Here is a 19,648-nt window from a genome sequence, read left to right on the forward strand (position 1 = left end):
GTTTGCACTCGATTAACTCCTGTTATCTCTTCTCCCAGGTAGGCTTGGCTTTGCTCCTTTGCAATTCAGAATTCTGGTGCTATTCTGATTAACTTACAAAACTTTGCTTTTCATAACTTTTCTTTCTTTCCTAACCTAAATTAAAAAAAAAAAAAAATCACTCTCCCTTTTCTTAAAGTGATTATTTTTGCCCCCAAATAAAAGCATACAACTAGAACTTGGAAGGAGGGATAGAAACAGCTCTGGTTTTATTTTTCTGGAAGTGAAAGCCAGTGGGTTAAGCAAACCCTTAATCGCACCCTGTTTAACTTGGCTGTTATCTCTTCATGTTTTTGCTAAGCAAAGTGTATCCTTTTATTATGCCATCAAATACTCGCGCTGTTGACAAAATAATGGGCTGAAAATGTCATCACAGATGTTTTGCTGGAAATGCTGCTTCTATCTTTTTCTGGTTTTGTGCGCGAGATACATTTTGGGAGCACTCTGTTGCCTTTCGCAGCTGATGCCAAGATGATGCAATAAAAGCCCCGACATGCAGTAATAATAATAAGTTGTGTCAGCCAGAGAAATGTTTGCAGTGCATTAAAGAAAGAAAAGCATCAGTTTTGGAAATGCACACTGAATCAGCTCATGTGCAGCGCCACATCCTTTATATTTTCAATTATCTAAATGATATGAGCACTGCAGGTGCCGACCACGAGGCTTTCAGCACAGGGAAGAGTAAGGCCACAGGCTTCCCATCTCCTTTTTATACCAACTGTGATGCTGTGACCACAGGCTGCCCTCTAATTGCTCTTTTCAATCAGAATAAGTCTGCCTTATAGCTTCCTCCTCCACGTTTTAATTCTCCTGCTAAAAACATAACATGTGCAAATTGTACCTTTCTAATAGCTTGAAGAACCACTGCAATCAGTGATTATTGGAGTTAACAACTGATATGTTGGACCTTTAGCTAACTATAGATAGCACTTCCACTATTTACTTGTGGTAAATGTTTTTTAAGTGTGTTTGCTGTTCAAATACCTGGAAGAGCTACCGGCTATATGGAAATTACACAAAAGTCTATTTTGGAAGCTGACTTAAACAGTCATTTCTTGATAGCTATCCCTGCATGACTGTTGCTTAAAATCCAGAATGAAACACCAGTCCCAGGTGAGGAAACTGCTAGGATGCTTTGGGATTGCAGTCTTCCACCTATCCTGCACCAACACAGACATATCCAAATGGAAGTTATATGCCTTGAATCAGCCCTATTATTTGCAGGAATCCATTTGCGTGAAACCGGACAAAAACCTGGATATAAGAAGTGTGGCCAGCAGGTCGAGGGAGATGATTCTGCCCCTCTATTCCTCTCTTGTGAGACCTCATCTGGAGTATTGTGTCCGGTTCTGGAATCCTCAACATAAGAAGGAGATGGAGCTGTTGGAATGGGTCCAGAGGAGGCTACAAGGATGATCTGGTAAGTACAACTCAAAAGCACAGAGCAGCCCATGTTCTCTGAAAACTGGCAGCTTGCTTTATCTATAATCCAAAAGGATATATGTATTTGGAATGGTCTTTACCAATCTATATCTATGGTAGAGATACACCAAACCCACATCTTGATTGCGGGATTTACCCACAGAAAGGATAAAGCGTTTAATAAATAATGGGGGGGGATACTGCTCAGAAAAAGATACTGGTTTATTGGGAAGTTGTGGAATATCCAGAACTTGGAGATTTCAAAAGGGGTCTGGAAGGCATTTTCTTGACCTCTGTGCCATAAATCAGCGTGCGCTGCTAGCACATTTTCCATAAAAACTGTGTTTCAAAATAGCAACAAGAGGGCTGTAAAAAACAGGACAATGACTCTCTGTTTACCTATGGGGCTTGATTATTCTCCCCATGTGCCTGGACCCCACTGAGGGCTCTTCTGGGCTCTTTCATGTTCAAGATCCTGGCTTGCTGTGGGCTCTTTGAGCTCAGCTTTAGCCAGCTCAGGGAGCCTGCCCTCCACCCTCCCTTGTCCACCAGGAGGCAAAACGCCTCATTAGCCAGCCTGGCTCCTTCCTGGCAGTGAAGCCCAACGACCAGAGCTGCCCTGATGATTATTTTGACCGCAGGGCACCGGGGAATTGCCTTAAAATCTACCATGTGGCTCCTCTGACGCTTGGATTTACAGAGGCAAGAGTCCTGCACAGCCCTGAGGAGCAGAGAAAAGCAGAATGGAACAAGTGCTTAACAGGAATCAGTGGGTTAACACACACTGCTCACAGTTTGCTCCTTTTAGCATTTAGACTGGCTTCCATTTAGCATGTGGAGCGTTGTCATTAGATGCCCAAGCCATTTCTCCATCCTGATTGCCTCCTTGCACACGTTCCCATGAATTTGGTAGCACCAGGCTGAAACTGCAAAGCAAATGAAGCTTAACGGTATTTGGCCCTTTGCCTCAGAATCCAAACTGCCAAGTGGTATCGCATTCTGGGCATGTCTCAGTGCTTCAAACGTCACGTATACTTATCAGACTTGGTTAGTTTTGGTGTTTGGGCTCGTGCATTGATGTGTAAATAGGTGTTATATTTTATTCCCATCGCAGAAAGAGTGACAATCGCTGCCTCATTGGAGGAAGAGCTACAGTGTGTGTGTGTTAAAGCCAACAGAGCACAGTGCCACACACGTTGCGACAGCCTCCAGCAGGACTGAGATTGTAAAAATCTACCTGGAGCCCCCGGCACAGGAAAGACACAGAGCTGTTGGAGAGTCCAGAGAAGGACGCGGAGATGACTGAAGGGCTGGAGCATCTCCTGTCCGAGGACAGGCTGAGAGAGCTGAGGTTGCTCAGCCTGGAGAAGAGAAGGCTGTGGGGAGACCTCAGAGCAGCTTCCAGCGTTGAAAGGGGCTCCAGGAAAGCTGGGGAAGGGCTCTTGATCAAGGAGGGCAGGGACAGGACGAAGGGGAATGGTTTTCAGCTGAAAGCGGGGAGATTGAGATGAGATTTTAGGCAGAAATGTTTTGCTGTGAGGGTGGGGAGGCCCAGGCTGCCCAGAGCAGGGGTGGCTGCCCCATCAGGTAGGTTGGATGGGAACACACACAGGGGGCAGGTTGGATGGGAACACACAAACACACAGACACAGAGAGAGACACAAACACACACACAGACACAGAGACAGACAGAGGCACAGACACACAGAGACACATGCACTCACACACTCATAGACACACACACACAGAGACACAGAGACACTCATAGACACACACAGACACACACACACTCATAGACACACACAGACACACTCATAGACACACACACACACACACACACTCATAGACACACTCATAGACACTCATAGACACACACACTCATAGACACACTCATAGACACACACAGACACACTCATAGACACTCATAGACACACACACACTCATAGACACACTCATAGACACACACAGACACACTCATAGACACACACACACTCATAGACACACTCATAGACACACACACTCAGACACACTCATAGACACTCATAGACACACACAGACACACACACACAGACACACACAGACACACTCATAGACACACACACTCATACACACTCATAGACACACACAGACACACTCATAGACACACACAGACACACACAGACACACACACACTCATAGACACACACAGAGACACACTCATAGACACACACACACAGACACTGCACCAGCGTGGGAACCCCGCGGCGCGGCAGGGGTTAACCCCTCGCGCGGGGGGGGGGGGGGAGGAGGGGGCGTGGCCTCGCTGACAGCTGGCGCACGCGCGCCGCCGCCTCATTGTGCCGCGCCGGCCCGGCCCCAGCGCGCGCCACTCGGCGCGAGGCCCCGCGCGCGCGCGCGGAGCTGCCGCCGCCGCCGCTTCCCCCCCCGCTCCGCTCACTCCCCCCCCCCCCCCCACCCCTCAGTCTTAGCCCTCAGCGGCTGCTGCTGCCGCTCCGCTCCCTGCCCTCCCGCCATGGACTGAGGCCGCCCACGACTGCCCCCCCCCCCCAACCCCCCCCCCCGCCCCACCTCCCCACCTCCCTCAGCGCCCCGACGCCGCGCCTCGATGGCTCTGGTCACCGTGCAGCGCTCGCCGACTCCCAGCGCCACCTCCAGCCCCTGCGCCTCGGTGAGTCCCGGCGCGGGCGACGCGGGAGCGCGCGGCCGGTGGGGGCGCGCGGCGGCGCGCGTGCGCGGGACCCCCTCCCATCCCTCCCCAAACACCCCTCAAACACCCCCCCCCGCCCCAGCCTCGTTCTGGGGAGGGTCCCCGAGCGCCGTGCGGTGGGTGAAGCGGGGGCTGAGCTTCACAGGGTCGTGGGGAAACGGTTTGTGTCTGAAGGGACCTCAAAGCCCACCCCCTGCCCTGGGCAGGGACACCTCCCGCTGGATCAGGGGCTCCAAGCCCCATCCAGCCTGGCCTTGAACCCCTCCAGCGATGGGGCAGCCACCCCTGCTTTGGGCAGCCTGGGCCAGGGCCTCCCCACCCTCACAGCAAAACATTTCTCTTAAGATCTCACCCCAATCTCCCCTCTTGCAGCTGAAAACCGTTCCGCCTTGTCCTATCCCTGCCCTCCCTGATCCAGAGCCCCTCCCCAGCTTTCCTGGAGCCCCTTTCAGTGCTGGAAGCTGCTCTAAGGTCTCCTCGCAGCCTCCTCCTCTCCAGGCTGCACACTCCCAACTCTCTCAGCAGAGGTGCTCCAGCCTCGGATCATTTCTTCACCATGAGAGCTCTGAGACCCTGGCCCAGGTTGCCCAGAGCAGGGGTGGCTGCCCCATCCCTGGAGGGGTTCGAGGCCAGGTTGGATGGGGCTTGGAGCCCCTGATCCAGTGGGAGGTGTCCCTGCCCATCTCAAGGGGAGTGGAATCGGATGAGCTTTAAGGTCCCTTCCAACCCGAATCATTCTGTGATCATCTCTGTGTCCTTCTCTGGACTTGCTCTGAAAGCTCAATATCCTTCTGATGTTGGGGATTCCAGAAGTGGACACTAGACTCCAGGTGGAGGTTGAGTTCATTGTGTTTGGTGCGAGAGGGGTGGTGTGAGTGGAGGCAAACTGACATCGGGTACTCCAGGGTGAATCTTAGAATGCTGGGCTGGAAGGGATCTCGGGGATCATCTGGTCCAACCTTGTTAGGTGATCTATAGTTTAAATGCGATGGCACAATACCCTGTCAAGCTGAGACTTAAAATTGTCCAATGTAGAGGAATCTATCACTTTCCTGGGGAGATGATTCCAATGTTTAACTGTTCTCATGGTGAAATGTTTTCTTCTGGAATCCAGTCAGAATCTCCCACGAGCGACTGATACCGATTCCCTCTTGTTTTTTCTGTCTGACTCCTTGTAAAAAGGGAGTCTCCATCCTCTTGGCAGACACCCTTTATGTTCTGGTACATGGGAATAAGGTCTTGCCTAACCCTTCTCCTCTCCAGGCTGAACAAACCCAGCTCTCTCAGCCATACTCCATATGGTAGGTTTCCTAGTCCTCTGATCACCTTAGTGGCCCTTCTCTGGCCCCTCTCCAGCCTGGATGATTTAATCTGACAGCGCCCTCCAGGTATCTCCAGCCTGCAGCCCATCCTTTGCCAAGAACTGCGATTTATCTTTTCCCACTTACTTGAACGTTGTGTATAATTTTCTCAAGGCTGTGTCAAGCCCAAGGCAGCCAGAAAGGCTGGGTTTGGAATCTGGGTGAGATGTGCGGGGTGAGCAGATGTTCTCAGCGCTGCCCTGGATCAGGATGTGAGGCAGCGGCTACAGGGCTTTCTGTGCTCTTTAAACTTGCGTAGGGCTCTTGTTTGAGTGCTTCTGTATTGTAAAATCCTGCATGTTAACCCCTTGAACTGCTACCCTCTAGCTGAGTTTATAGTGTAACTAAGGACGAGAATGAAAATACACTCTCTGTATCCCTAGTACTCAGCTTTTTTCCTCAAAACCCCTTGTGCGTTATCACACTGGCGTTATGTCTGGTTTGCAAGTCTTTGGAGGGAGAGGAGAATTAAAATCCCAGTTGCTTCCCTTATGGAGGGGGAATGAAAAAGCCAACTACTCTGAAAATATTTCTTGTTGTGTTAGGTAACCTCTTCTGAAGCTAGATCAGCTACTTGACAGGTCCTGCCTGCCCTGACAGCATTTTAGTTGTCAGAACACTTTTTTCCTCTTTCATTCCCATGTCTCTCCTAAGGTTATTTAGCAACAGAGATTAATTTCTCTTGTATTTCTCTGCTATAAATATTCATGTGCTGTACTACTTCAGAAGTTACTTCTCCCTTTTGACTTCTTTACCCTCCCACTACCCCTTTTCCTATATACTTCTTGCATTTAAGATACCTTGTGAGAATAGGCAGGTCTTTCTTGGCATCTTCCTTCTTTCTCCCGCTTGGACGCGTAACCCCTTCTTTTGTTAAATATTTGACATATAAGAACAATTAGTTGTGTTCTGTAAGACTTTCCCATCTGGAACAGCCAGGCTGTTTCCCAACCGATTACATTAAATGGAAGCTGTGCTCATTCTTGAACACTACTTAGTTTTTAAATGTATAAACAACTCCCCCCAGAGCCTTACAAATGCAGAGAACGCAGCTTTGAGTATATTTATCTGTATTCTCTTTCTTTGGTCTCATATTACAGCGTGGTCTTTGTAAATTCTTGGTGGCCTGGGTGAAAATAAGTGTGTGACTGTTTTCCTGGCCTGATTTTAGTTCTCATAAGTAATTCTACTTTCTCAGAATTTCCTTGCGTTCTGAATTGGCGATGATACTCGTCGTGTTCTGCCCTTTGCTGCTGTTTGAATACTTCTGCATTTCCTGTTGTAACTTCCTAACCGCACTTTGGGGTTTGACTGCCCTTTTAGCCTCTCATTAGAGAGCTGGGGTTGGTTGTTTCTCCTTCCTTCTCTCAGAATGTTGTCGAGCTTGTGTGCTCCTCCCTTGTCCCAAAGCTGTTGTTTCTTAATCCACACTTTTGGATGATGATCCTTCCTAGGCTGGTAAGGGCTTGCGATGGGCAGTCACCTCTTTTTAAAGGTTTTGATGCTGTGAGCTTGCGGCACTTGGTGTTCTTGGAGGTGCTTGTTGACTTCAGCAGGGGAACTTTATTGTTTTAGAATGAAGTGGAATTTTTTCAACCGATCTGTTGTGAACTGCTGATCGTAGCTTCCTTCTGTATGAACTGATAACTCGTTACCTCTTTAAAGGAAAACTCTTCTTGCTAAATAATCTCTGAGTAATATAAGGGTTTAAGTTGCTGCCTGAGACATGGCTGTTTCTGAACAATGATAATTTGGGAACTGCTGGAACTTTGCTGTTACAGCTTGTGGGCAAAGAAGAAACATGTTGGTGTGCAAGCACGTGGCCACGTCTAATTCTGTTTCCAGGTCACTAAGAGTTTTGAGGACACAAATGGATTCTCTTTTTAATTGCTTGATGTCTCTTTGCTTTAGTGGTGAACTTCTCAGACAAGGAGAAAGGGTGAAATTGATGTCCTCAAACTGATTTTTTGCATTAAGTGTGCCCTATAAAGGGTTATAATTGGTTCTTATGGGTTCGGGGAATAGCTGATCTGAATCACTCTGAAATTGGATGGCTTTTATTTATAGTTTTTTATCACGTTCTCACTGCCATGGAGCGTCTCATGAGCATTCATTTCAGGGTAGTCCATGCACAGTGTTGGTTACACACTTAAAGCCCTCTGGTTGCTTGATGACTTGTGAAATTCCCTTAATTGTCTGTCCAGGCTTCTGCTATCTGTTTGGTTTGGCCTTTGGTGATGCAGCTGCTTTCGAGAAATGAGACTGCGATCTTCACTTCTGTGCAGCAGAATGGTTGTCTTCCAGCGTGCCTTGGTAGCAGAAAAGGGCAGAAGGCAGGACTGTGCTGCAGTAAAATGTAAAATTCTAGCCTGTTGCTATTTTTTTTTTCTTTACACCCTGGATTCTTTCACCCTGTTTTCAAAGATCTGTGTCATATTTCATGTGGATGGGACGGTACCTTGTCAAGTGGTAGGGCTTTTCCATCTTTCCCTTCTAACATCTTCGCTTCACTGGAAAAAAATGAAAGTAAATTTTCTTTGGGTGGTTTCTTGGTAATTTTAAGATAGTGGGCAGAAAGACATCTGAATTAATTTAACCTGCTGTATCCTTTGCTTTTGGAGTTTAATTTTTTTTAAATAGCTATTCAGCATTGTTAACCAAAATATAACATTAAAAGGGAATAAGCTGTTTTGCTCTAGCCCTGCATTGTTGTTCAGTGCAGTTGTTAATGCTGTCCTTGTTCACGTATCAGGTTTAAGTTACTTTTGCTGCTTCTGTTTCTAAGCACTGAACCATCTCTCTGAGTCTCCTGGTGACATTCAGCTGCAGATGTCTGGTTGGACCCGATAGACATGGAGTGTCTCTGTTTCTCTCTCCGTAGCAAAGTGTGGGCACAGCAGCCACGTTGTCCAGTCTAGGGATAAGCTGCAAGAAAGAAATCTAGCCAAAGGAAAAAGCAAAAGATGCCAGCCTCAAAATCCTTGTGAACCTGGTGTCTAAGGCACTGGAAGTCGTTGGGTAACTTCAGTCGCCACGCTATCATCAAATCTGTGTCATGGGGGTGACGGGAGCAATGGAAAGCTGCTCTTCTACTCTGTAGCATTCCAAACCCCTTTTGTTAATTATCTGTATTGGAGAATAATCTGTTGAAACTTGCTCTTTGGAATTATTTTTATGCACAGTTCTACCAAGAAATAATCTAATTTCTGTTAAGTGCTGTTTTTCCCCTGTCTGTGACATCTCTCTGCTGAAAAGTGAAGAAGCTGGGCAGGCAATCTGGCCCTGGCTGCTCTCGCAGTTTGCTTCTTTTCCCTACCCTCAGGGAGACAATATGCTTCTATTGGAAAGGAGCAACTGACCCAGAAAGAGAGGATATGCTGCGTACGTTGTTCTAAAATGCACAGTTTAAAAAAAAAAAAAAGAAGTTTAAAGCAAATGAAAACCTAAGCCATTTGACTTCCCCTCCTTAATCCCAGGAGAACAGCTTGAGCCGGAAGCAGAGTCCTGCAAATGCGTTTGGGAGTCTCTGTCGTGTTGTGCTTGAGAGCTCTGTGCTGGTGGAGCACACAGGAAATATTTTCCCACTTATTTATGGAGAAGCTAAATATAACAACTCTCTACCCCTTAAACTGCTATTAAACAATGTGGTAACTGTGAGTTTACTTAATCATTGAGCGGTCGAGTCTATCTTATGTAGAACTTTCTTGCTGCTGGAGAGCTGAGTTTTGGAGAGGACTGCAGGGCAGCTAGGAAAGCAGAAGTTTCTTATGAAATGTTTAGTATTCCTAGAAATGCCTAATATTTAAAGGTGCTGTCATCTCTTCCTTGTTGGTTTTACTCCACTGATGTTTTTCATCGTTCTGAAAACTGAAATTTTCAGAGGTAGCAGACCAGAAGAATGTGCCGATTCCTGCTTTGGGCAAACTTCTCACAGTGCCTTACAGACTCCTTAATTTCATGTGTTGCCAACTGTCACCTTTTGGGAGATAAAATTATTTTAGTGAGGAGATTCTTAACTTCCTATCTTTCAAGCTTCTGCTTCTATTGAAAGCTCTGCGAGGAAACCAGGAGGCCTGTACTTCTTGTTGAATGTGATGCTGTAGTGTTAGAAGACAAAGATTTCTGTTCAGCTGTGCAAGACCAGGCTCGATTTGTGTATGTTTGAATGTATTCATACATGGCGAGGCTCACCTCTTCCTTAAGCAGCTTGATGGTTAAGCTGAAGCTGCTCGGTGACAAAAGCCTAATCCTCTTGAAGGTTTGTTGTCTCTTGTATACACACACGCCAGGCTCTTGCAAAGATCTGCGTGAAAGGCACGGTCCTTTTTTAGGTTGAGAACAGCATTTGGGGCTGAGAAGGGAGATGGTGAAAGCTGAATTGGAACTTCTTTGAGGATCATATAGGAACATTCTTGGGGCCTTGGGCAACCTGATCTGGCAGGAGGTGTCCCTGCCCAAGACAGGAGCTTGGAACTGGATGAGCTGTAAGGTTCCTTCCAACCCAAACCATTCAGTGATTCCATGATTCTCCAGATCTGCAGAGTACAAGTCTTTATCTTTTTTTTTTTTTTTTTTTTAATGGGAGCTAGCTGTCCTTTTGTAGGATAACTCAGTAGCAGCTTGATTATTTTTTTTTTAATTTTAATGTTGTTTCTTCCTGGAACAGCCAGCCCTTTATTTACATTTCCCAAAGGTGTTCCCCATTTTTCTGAGCATTCGTATCACACAGCCACACTGATGATGGTTAAGTTGGGTTTGTGGAGTGGAGTGAAACTCAAACTGAGTGCAATATTCACTGACGTTGTCACTGTTGTTCCTATGGTCCATAAATTCTTATGTTTTGAAAAGGAGCTTTTTGAAAACGCAAATTGCCTGTGATGCTGTAATGAGTCATTATCTGACCAGTATTGATCCTTACTGTTAAGCAGTGAGAGGAGGTTGAAGAGGGCAGGGTTCTGTAATATCTACAGTTATTCTGAGAGTCAGTGACAGATTTACTTACATGGAGATGCTATTTTGAGTGGAGATTGCCATTCAGAAAGCAGTCGTCTGGAAGTATTTTAGTGTAAGAGGGCTGCTTTCGTGCAGGGGTAATGCCTGAGGATTTCCAGTTAGTGGAAAAAAAGTCCTGAAAGATCTATAGCTGCAACTATTCTGTCTTTGGAAAGTGAAAAAAGAAGATAGCCTTTGGGCAGCTTAGCTTGATGTAGCTGATCACAGCTGGCAGCAGAAGGTTTCATTCTTAAGTCACAACAAACCACATCCTCCCAGCCCCACGGTGCAACTTCACTCTGCTGGAGCACAAAGGCTGTTTTGCAGCCGGGCTCTCAGGAACATCTGTGCACTGGAGGCTTTTGTTGTCCTTGCAAGGTTGCACTGGATGGGAAGACCTCAAAAATCATAGAATGGTTTGGCTTGGAAGGGACCTCAAAGCCCATCCAGTTCCAACCCCCTGCTATGGGCAGGGCACCTCCCACTGGATCAGGTTGCTCAAGATGCCATCCAGCCTGGCCTTGAACACCTCCAGGGAGGGGCCATCACATTGTGAAGAATTTCTTCCTAATGTCTCTATCTTTCCCCTTCCAATTTAAAACCATTCCCTTCATCCTATCACTACGTGCCCTTGTAAAAAGTCCGTCCTGAGCTTTCCTGTAGCCCTTTTCAGTACTGGAAGTCCTCGTAGCGGAGGTGTTCCAGCCCTCAGATCATCTCCATGGCCTCCTCTGGACCTGTTCCAACAGTTTGATACCCTTCTTATGTTGGGGATACAAGGACTGGACACAGGACTCCAAGGTAGGGTCTCACGAGAGAGGAGGAGAGGGGGAGGATCCCATCCCTCACTCTGCTGGCCAGGCTTCTTTTGATGCAGCCCAGGATACAGTTGGCCTTCTGGGCACTTTTAGTGTTGAGCTGGCACGAAGCTTTTACTGCCTCCCTATCTGACTCTTGCTGGTGCCGTTCGTAAAAAATGTGTGCTGAGCTCTGGTCCTGTTGGGAGTGACGCTTCCTTTGTATGAACTGGCCTTGCAGCATGAGGGCACTAGGCTTGTCAACTGCCTGCTCCAAGTCTTCGAGCTGTTTAGTTCAGTTGTGGATTTAAGAGTCTCCTCAGCCCTTGATTTGCCTGAGCATCCTTTTAATTTCTTTATTTTATTGAGACAGTGAATCTCACCTTTTTATACAGAAGGGGAATCTTGGAAGCAAGAGAAGAAAGATGCTCCTACTGGAAGGAGTCAGTGATGTAAAGAAAGCAGACAGTTTCTCTTACCTTGTGGCTGGGAGCTGTTCCCCTAGAGTGCTCTGTTTAAAGGGCTAAAAAATTATGAAGTCTAAAAGCTATTTTTGTGTCCTGAGTTGGGCCGTATAAATTGCTTAAATCATTGTCATCCATCTGCAAAATGCTTGTTGCAATAGCGAAATATTGCAGTGTGTGTGTTCGTGTGTTTTAGTTAATGTTTGGGCAGGCCTCTGTGTCTGCTGTTTGGAATCTGTCAGTAGCTTTTTGCTGAAATGGAATTGCTCTGAATCTGCATCTTATCAGGGTTGCTCGTTGCAGGCTGATCTCCTCTCGGAAGGCATAAAACGTTGCTGTAGGATGAGTCACACAGTTAAACAGCTTGTTGCTTCCATGGTGAGACGCACCCTCGCTGTGTATGCCAGCAATCATGAAACTCCTGGCAAATACCCTGTGACGTGAACTTCTTATGGCCGCGATAAATGAAACGCCTGTGGCACCGGCTGAAATGCGTTTTGCCCGTGGCTGCTTGCTGCTTTTGGGCATGCTTGTCCTCCTTCTTCCCAGGAACTTCTCAACTGAGGCTTCATGGAAAAAATGAACTTACCGTGTCCACATGCGCTATTTCAAGGTGAAATTAGTGAGGAAAATAAGGCCGCAGAGTAAACTTATTCTATGGAGGTAATCAAAGACATTACAATGTTTAATCTGACCTATTTTGAAATAACTGTTTTATCACAGCTCATGCTGTCCCTGTGCTATACTCATACCAGAGCTCAGGAAGTGGCCTCGATGCTTCAGTTTTCCGGTGTTCTGCAAGTAGAACAGCGTAGGACATCTCTGAGGAGTGAATTCCAGAGTTGTTGTATCAGGATTTGTGCATGTCTGGGACTCTTGATGCCAGGCTGTTTGTAGCACAGCTTACTCCCTGCCCACACCCCAGTGAGATGAGCCTCAGACTTGTTTGATAAAGCAGGATCTGAAAGACAGAAAGACCCTCACCTGACTCCTGGTACTGTGGGTCCATCGAGTCTGGTATTTCCTCTGGTTAGGAGGCTGTAGTGTGCTTGCTGCAGCAGCTGGTGTGTGATGCTCTCCTTGGAAGACAACCTGCCAGCTGCTTCTGTTAGTGTGCCTGTAACTGGCTTCACTGAGGTGTGAGTGATGATGCCCTAAAGGGAATTTGGAGCAGGATCCAAATCCGAGAATTTGCTTTCCCTCTTAGAACAGGTGAGAAGTGATTGGAAGTGGTTGGGGAAGGACGACACTTGTAAGGGTTTTGTTGGAGAATATTGCTTTCATTTGTTTGGTCTCAAGGCCTCCTCAACAGAAAGGCAAAAGCTGCTGAGCCACGCACGTTTGTCTTCAACTTTTAACTGGATTCACTGTCTGAGAAGTGGATTTTAACGTGGAAATCTCGTCTTGTCACAGGGGACTGTTATTGTTCTGTTACTCTTGCTGGCTGCTACCATGTCCCTTCTGTTTTGATGTACAGAATTATCACATTTAAAATTTCAGCAAGAACTTTTAAGACTTGTTGGGCTGGCTTGGTTTAGCTTCGACGGCTGACATCTGAGAAATGCCTATATTCTTCAGAAAAAAAAGCTTCAGTCTTTTCATCTCACTGCCTTTTAGTGTGATGATGAGGGATAGGGTATATGCCTCACAAGTGTAAAGTGCTTTGCCTTCCAAAGGAGAGCTGTGGTAGTTAGAGGTAGTCTGAGTTTTCTGTGTGATGCAGGACCAGCCTTTTGGCTTAATCCATCTGAAGCTGGAGTTTCCCACAAATCTCTAAAGCTGCTGAATGCTAAGGAGTCCCAAGGGCCATGTTCCAGGCATTTAAAAACAGAAGCCCCTAATCTTCACTTGCATGTGGAAAACCTGTGGGCTGCTGTCCTTCTGTCTGAAAAACATTTGCAAGGTCTGGCTCAGCCAGGAAAGGGCCAGTCCTTAGGAAACTGTAATTAAAACCCCAGAACTTCTGTCTGCGAATGCCGATGCGTGGGAGCAGAGGGGCAGCAGTTGTCTGTGAGCTGGCCGGCTGCTTGTACGGAGGCAGGTATCCTTTTGAGTCTGCTGTTTCTTTGCAGCAGTCCCTAGTTCTGGAGCATCTCCTGTAGGAAATAGGGTGTCACACTGAAAATTTAGCTTATAAGTAGCTGTGGTGCAAGCAGGAGAGTGACTCAGCTCTCTGACCTACAGATGGGAGCTAAACCTGGTTGCAAGAGGAAATGCTAGGTGACAAGATAAAGGTGTTTCTGGAATAAGAAGTGACTCTTTTTTGTTGCTCTTTGTTTTTGTTGTTGCCTTTTTATTTCTCTTTTCCTTTCTACAGTCCTGCTCGGTAGTGTAAAATAGTTTAAGGACCAACAGCTCTGGGCATGTTCTTCAGATGGTGCTGTAACCACTGCATTTAAATACAGTGCTTCAAAATGTGGTATTAATGGTTAACCAGCTGCCGTATTCTATTGTCTTCCTGGGTGAAGTGTAAGCCTTGAAATGACAGCCACCTTTGCCTTTTAAATGGTTGACAAAGACTTAATTCACTTTCTGAACAAGTGTTCTTCTTACGGAAACTCTGTGAGTTTCATTATGTCAAGTAGGAACTTGTGACTTCAAAAAGTGAAGTGACACAGGACAACCTAGAGTGTTTTGTTCCTTTTGGCCTTTCTTCCTTCTTGGTGGTATTTCGGTTGTGCAACAGATAATCGAAGACGGAAGCCTGAATTTCAACACTTAAATGAATCTCCAGACAACTGCTGCTCCCTTGGTGTGGGTCGAGTCTAATATCACATAAACTTGTTAGTACAATAGCACACGGAAATCAAATATTATCAGTTGACATTTATGGCATGGCTGGGATAGTTTGCGTAGTCGCAATAGGTGAAGTTAGTGTTTTTCACATATACTTTACCAATCCCTGGTCTCAACTTGTGCTTGATGCTGCAAAGATAACTGTGCCACAGGCTTCTGCAACCCACACTTCTGCTCTTTGAAGTGGAATTTTTCTTTTTTACACATATACCAGAAACTCCTCTTGTCTGGAGGAAGCTGTTTAACTTAGATCTGTTCATGTGGACTGTAGATGACTGGGACGGCTATTCTGGGAGAGTTTCTATCTGGCTCTCTTATGAGTGAGGAAGTTTAGACTTGACTCTCTCTTGAGGACAAGGGAATAGTTTTACATCTTTTTAGTGTCTGGGGAGAAGATGATGTGAGCTAAAATAAATTTTTAAACATGAATAATTGCTTGCATCTTAATTCTAAACTTGAGATGTGCCCAAATAATTAAGCCCCCTCCCCACAAAAACAACAGACCCAAATAAACAGCCCCCCCAAACATCCTCAAACCAAAACTCAAACCAAAACTACTGAGCTTGTTTAAAGTTTAACTTGCAAGTTTGATTTTAGGACAGGTGAGCAGAGAACGCCTCGAGCCAAAGGGGTTGCGTACAACAATATCTCGCGGTGAGAAACAACCTGTATTTGTCAGATTTCATTTGCTCACTGTGATGTAGAATATCCTGGACACATTTCGCTGTTTTTAAGCTTCACTTTGATGGTGAAGGTTTCTTAGCACACACTGAGGAAATAATGAAGAACCCTGAAGTGGTTGAGAGATACCAACAGGGTATTAGTGAAGAAACGTTTCTGGGGGCAGAGATTGGGAAGCGATTTGCCAGCTGACTTCTGATAGCAGTCTGTTGCTGGCACGTAGCGTCACTTCTTGGCTGGGTTTCCGTGCCTTGGTGTGGTGTGGAAGCACGCTGAGTAAAACGTGAGAACTTCCTGCTGTGATAAGGAACCCTCGGCTCTTCCAGCAGGTGCAGCCCTTAGCAGGCTTGAAGACGTAACAGAAGTGTTGGCTCCCATAGGCCTTCGGTGTTGTCAGTCTCAAACTGAGCAGCTTGCTCAAGAAGGAGCCGTGGAACCAGCCTGAGCCTGGCCTGGACCAGGTCAGGAGGCTGAACTTTACTGTCTGCATCGCACTGCTCTGATAAGGGAATTGGGAGGGGAAGCTGTGTTCAAGAATCTCTAATCCACGATGGTGGCTCTGACTGAGATGGAATAATCTTTATCTTAAAGGGTGCTCTAAACCACTACAGCTTTATAAATATTAATTTTGTTCTTTTGTTTCCTAATAGAAGGCTTTTATTCGTGAAATCACTGTTTATTTATTAACCTGACAAACTAATAGCGAGCTCTCTTCTTTCAGTGGATGCATGTGCCATATCACAATTCTGCCTGTCACAGTAATAAGAACTTCATTCATCTGCTTTAAAAATGTCATTGATAACAACCTGGCAGGGGCCCAGCTTGGAGCAAGTTAACTACAAAAGGCTGCATTGTAAACCTTTCTGAGAGTACATGCTACATTAAGTCTAAAATTAAAAAAAAAAAGAGGGAGAGAGAGGAAAATGTGCCACCTGGTCCAGGCTGCGTCCAAGTGCCAAATAGCTCCAAACCTGAAAAATGGAGCTATACAGAGGAGCTCTGGCTGAAAATGGGATGGTTTGGAAGTCAGGGTGTATTCTGCTCACGTTAAAACCTTTGAGATGCACTGAATTTATACACCTCGTCCTAAAATGAGAGGGAATGAACCACAAGTAGCTAAGTAAGAACTTGTACATGAATAACTTGTTGTTTCCTTTAGCCTCTTCTTTCTTTAACTGAGTGCCCCAAATAAAAGCTACACTGACAATAAATCATAAGCCTCTGGGAGCTAACTACTGGTAATACTGCGAGGTACCTTCTCTTGGTTATAACAACCTTCCCCCACCCTTGCTCAGTCCGTGCACCAAACATATTCTTCAGCCTGTTGATTCCCACAGTGCACGCAGGGTGTCGGCCACATGCTGAAGTTCAAGTGCCTGATCCTCCTGCCAGCTCCTCGGCAGGTCCCCAAGTTGCTCTCTGCTCTGACAATCCTTCACATGGGGCTTCACATTCCTGGCAGTTTAGAGCTTCTTGCCTTTGACTCTCCTGTTCTTAAAACCGTTATAAATGAACCTGAATGAGGGCGAAGGGAATTGCTCTTGGAATAGATGCAGAGCTTGTGAAGTTCTTGAAGAGAAGCTCCCAGGGAGCTTTAAATGGGCTCTGCCCTGTTACACGAGGGACAACTGAATGAGTTTGTCTCACTGAACATTTAACAGTTGAGCAGAACATGAAGCTTTAAGGCATCTTCATCCAAGGTCTCCTGAGAACAATGTAAGCATGCAGTAAGTTCTTAGTTGTTCACATCCTACACTCTGGCAGTGTGAATGGTTCAGGCAGTGTTCAGGTAGCTTTTTCAGAACTGATGGGGTCCAGTCCGATTGCTTAACTGGAATGGGGACTGCAATGGTCTTCCAAAAAAAAAAAAAAAAAAAACCTGCAATTTCACGCTGCTTCACTTCTGTGGTTTCTTGTTTTGTCTCTTTCTGAAGTGTATGGACAGCGCCACGGGTTAGGGAACGCTTCAGCTTCAGAGCCTTTTCGTATGTAACCTTCCACTGAAGTCGATGGGCGTGGAGGTAAGCAGTGCTGAGTGCTTTCTGACACCACCACCACCACCACCCGCTCCGTAGCCTGGTGCACACGACACCCTTTGTATTTGAGTGTTGCTTTCCCCCAAAAAAGTCGCATGCAGTTGCACATTGAAGACACTGCTTATTTGTGTAATGCAAAAAACCCTGTTCTTTCTTGTTGGTATGAAGTGCAAGCAGCGAGCATCAGAGTGCGGGAGGCTTCACAGATGCTGCATGAGCACTTGCCACCGAACTTCAGTGACATCCCTGTATTGCGTCAAAATAAAATGTGACATCACAGCTGGTCTGTGAGTGAATGGGATTTGAATGTAGGGTTGAATGTTACTGCCTGAAGCCTTTGCTACTGATACTCAACACTTTTTGCCCTGCTATTGTTTGTCTGTTTGTTTTTAAAGCTGACTAGTTTAGTCTCTTAATGGTTAATCGTTTTATCACCAGCCGGTTAGAATCAGTGAGAGTTTCCTGTTCCCTTGTCCTTCTGTTGAGTTCCTTTTCTGCTGAAACACAACTTTCTCTCTTGAAACAACTTAGTTGCTGCACTCTTCAGTTTTCCTTCTAGTGTCTTAAGGCGGAGGGATGGAACTGTCTGAAAGGGCCTAATATTCTCACAGAGAGATTGACAGCTGGGTCTGCTGACTAAATTGTTATGATTTGACACAAATTCATTAGTTGATGCTGTTGAAATCTACTGACTTTTCTGTCCTCCTAACAGAAGGCTTTAAAATATCCAGCTGCAGACTGATCCTCTCCAAGCATGTGACACTGACATCAGTCCTAGAAGTGAGGCATTGAACTGCCTCCAAAAATGAGCTCACAGAGTGATAGTCAATGCACCAATTTAGCAAAATATTAGCTAATTTGGTTACATGGTCACCTGTGTGAAAGATGGGACTACGTTCCAATTTTAGCTGCTGCTATTCCAGTAATCAATGTTATAATCCTCAGATCGTTTTGAAAGGATGCTTTGCTCCCTCTGTATGTTGAGAGCTGACCTTGGCAGAGCCCACCTCTGCCGCTGATTTGCTCCAAGACTTGCTGGTTTCTTTGCTTTTCTTCTCCTGACATCCCTTTCACAAAATTATTGGGAGTAAGAGCATAGGAATCCTATAGAGCTGGCCCTCTAATAAAACTTGCTTCATTTTCTCATGGCTCTCTTGACTTGTTTAAATGGCTGCATAAAAAAAAATAGCCATGTCCTCTCCCAGAGCCTGAGAAGTGGTTCGTCTTCAGCCTGACCTGCCATCCAGACTGACTGGTCATGACTGAAGTAAAAGCAAACCCCAGCAGATCCACCCTCAAGGCTGGTTGCTGGGTGTGTTGGCTCCCTCCCCTCCTGTAGCTTGGGGCCAGCAGTCACTGCACAATTCCTCTTACAAGCCTGCACAGAGAGTGTGCGTTTAGGCAGCGCATCGGAGCGGTGGTGACCCCAAATAATCATACTTACCCATTATTTTGTAGACTTGAAAGGAATTCTGTGTTTACCTGTAATTACAGGAGTACTTCGGAGGTGCTGGTGTCTGAGCATCTCAACATTTGAAGCACAGACATTTGAGAAACAGTGTGTTAGAAGAAGGGGTCATGTAAATTCGTGCAGAAACGTTATTGTCTCCCTTCCCCTGCCAGTATTTTCTGCCTGTTATTGCGCATTACAGGATTGTTTGCTTTGGATGCTGTTTCCTGCTGAATAAAAGTCTTTATTGAGCTGGCCATGATGTTGCTGTTTTCTTTCAAGAAACAGTGCTGCTAACTTAAGGCAGAGGAAGGTGCTGTATCTTGCAGTGCTGTAGCAATACTGTCTGAATTATGATCTGTAATGCAACTGGAGAATTACACTGTGAAAAACAGAGTGGTAAAACTGATGGTGACGTATACAGCAAATTTAGATGATGAGAAGCTCTTAAGCCCTATGTGTAAAGTGAGAGAAGAAGCTAAGTTTGAAGAGCAAGCAGCAGAAAATGAGATGAGAAGCACTCTGTTCCTGCAAGAATAAATGATCCCGTAGAGTAGCCGAGGAGGCTGGTTGATGTGAACTCTGCCCGGTGTTCAGTGGAGAGTGGGCGCTGATGTCCCAGGTGATGCTGCTTCTTCCAACTTCTTGTTTACCAGAGCTGGCACGTTTTCAGAATGAGCTTCTGAAACCTTGGTGGGGAGGAGGGTTGGGATGACAAAATGCTTATTTGCATCCTGAAAGTTAGAGACAGCGGTAGCTGTTCGGGCTGGCTAAATGGCTGCTGCAGACTCGTGGTGAGCAGTGAGGTCTTGGGGCAGGACTGTGCAGTCCCTGTTCAGCAGCACCGTCCTTCAGAGGCTGCAAAATGATGAAATACACTTCCCCTTCCCCCAGTAAAATGCC

The 19,648-nt window shown here is 46.1% G+C and overlaps 2 protein-coding genes across 4 annotated transcripts in view; one reads left to right on the forward strand and one right to left on the reverse strand.

Moving 5' to 3' along the window:
• EFCAB5 (EF-hand calcium binding domain 5) overlaps nucleotides 1–4,178 on the reverse strand; it is a 38,909-nt gene extending 34,731 nt beyond the window's left edge. The window contains exon 1 of the mRNA XM_069874321.1: nucleotides 4,081–4,178. The gene's annotated coding sequence lies outside the window, so the exon portion shown is untranslated. The remainder of the gene's footprint in view (nucleotides 1–4,080) is intronic.
• Nucleotides 4,032–19,648, forward strand: part of SSH2 (slingshot protein phosphatase 2) — a 98,312-nt gene continuing 82,695 nt past the window's right edge. Inside the window, exon 1 of one of the 3 annotated variants that reach the window (XM_069874322.1) lies at nucleotides 4,032–4,129. In XM_069874322.1, coding sequence (XP_069730423.1) covers nucleotides 4,067–4,129 — 63 coding nt within the window. In that variant the 5' untranslated portion in view covers nucleotides 4,032–4,066. Of the gene's footprint in view, nucleotides 4,130–6,954; nucleotides 6,988–17,253; nucleotides 17,281–19,648 lie in introns of those variants that run through there. The other 2 variants (XM_069874324.1, XM_069874326.1) reach the window with 2 other exon arrangements.

Source organism: Phaenicophaeus curvirostris, chromosome 21 (assembly GCF_032191515.1).
Source record: "Phaenicophaeus curvirostris isolate KB17595 chromosome 21, BPBGC_Pcur_1.0, whole genome shotgun sequence".
NCBI lineage: Eukaryota > Metazoa > Chordata > Aves > Cuculiformes > Cuculidae > Phaenicophaeus > Phaenicophaeus curvirostris.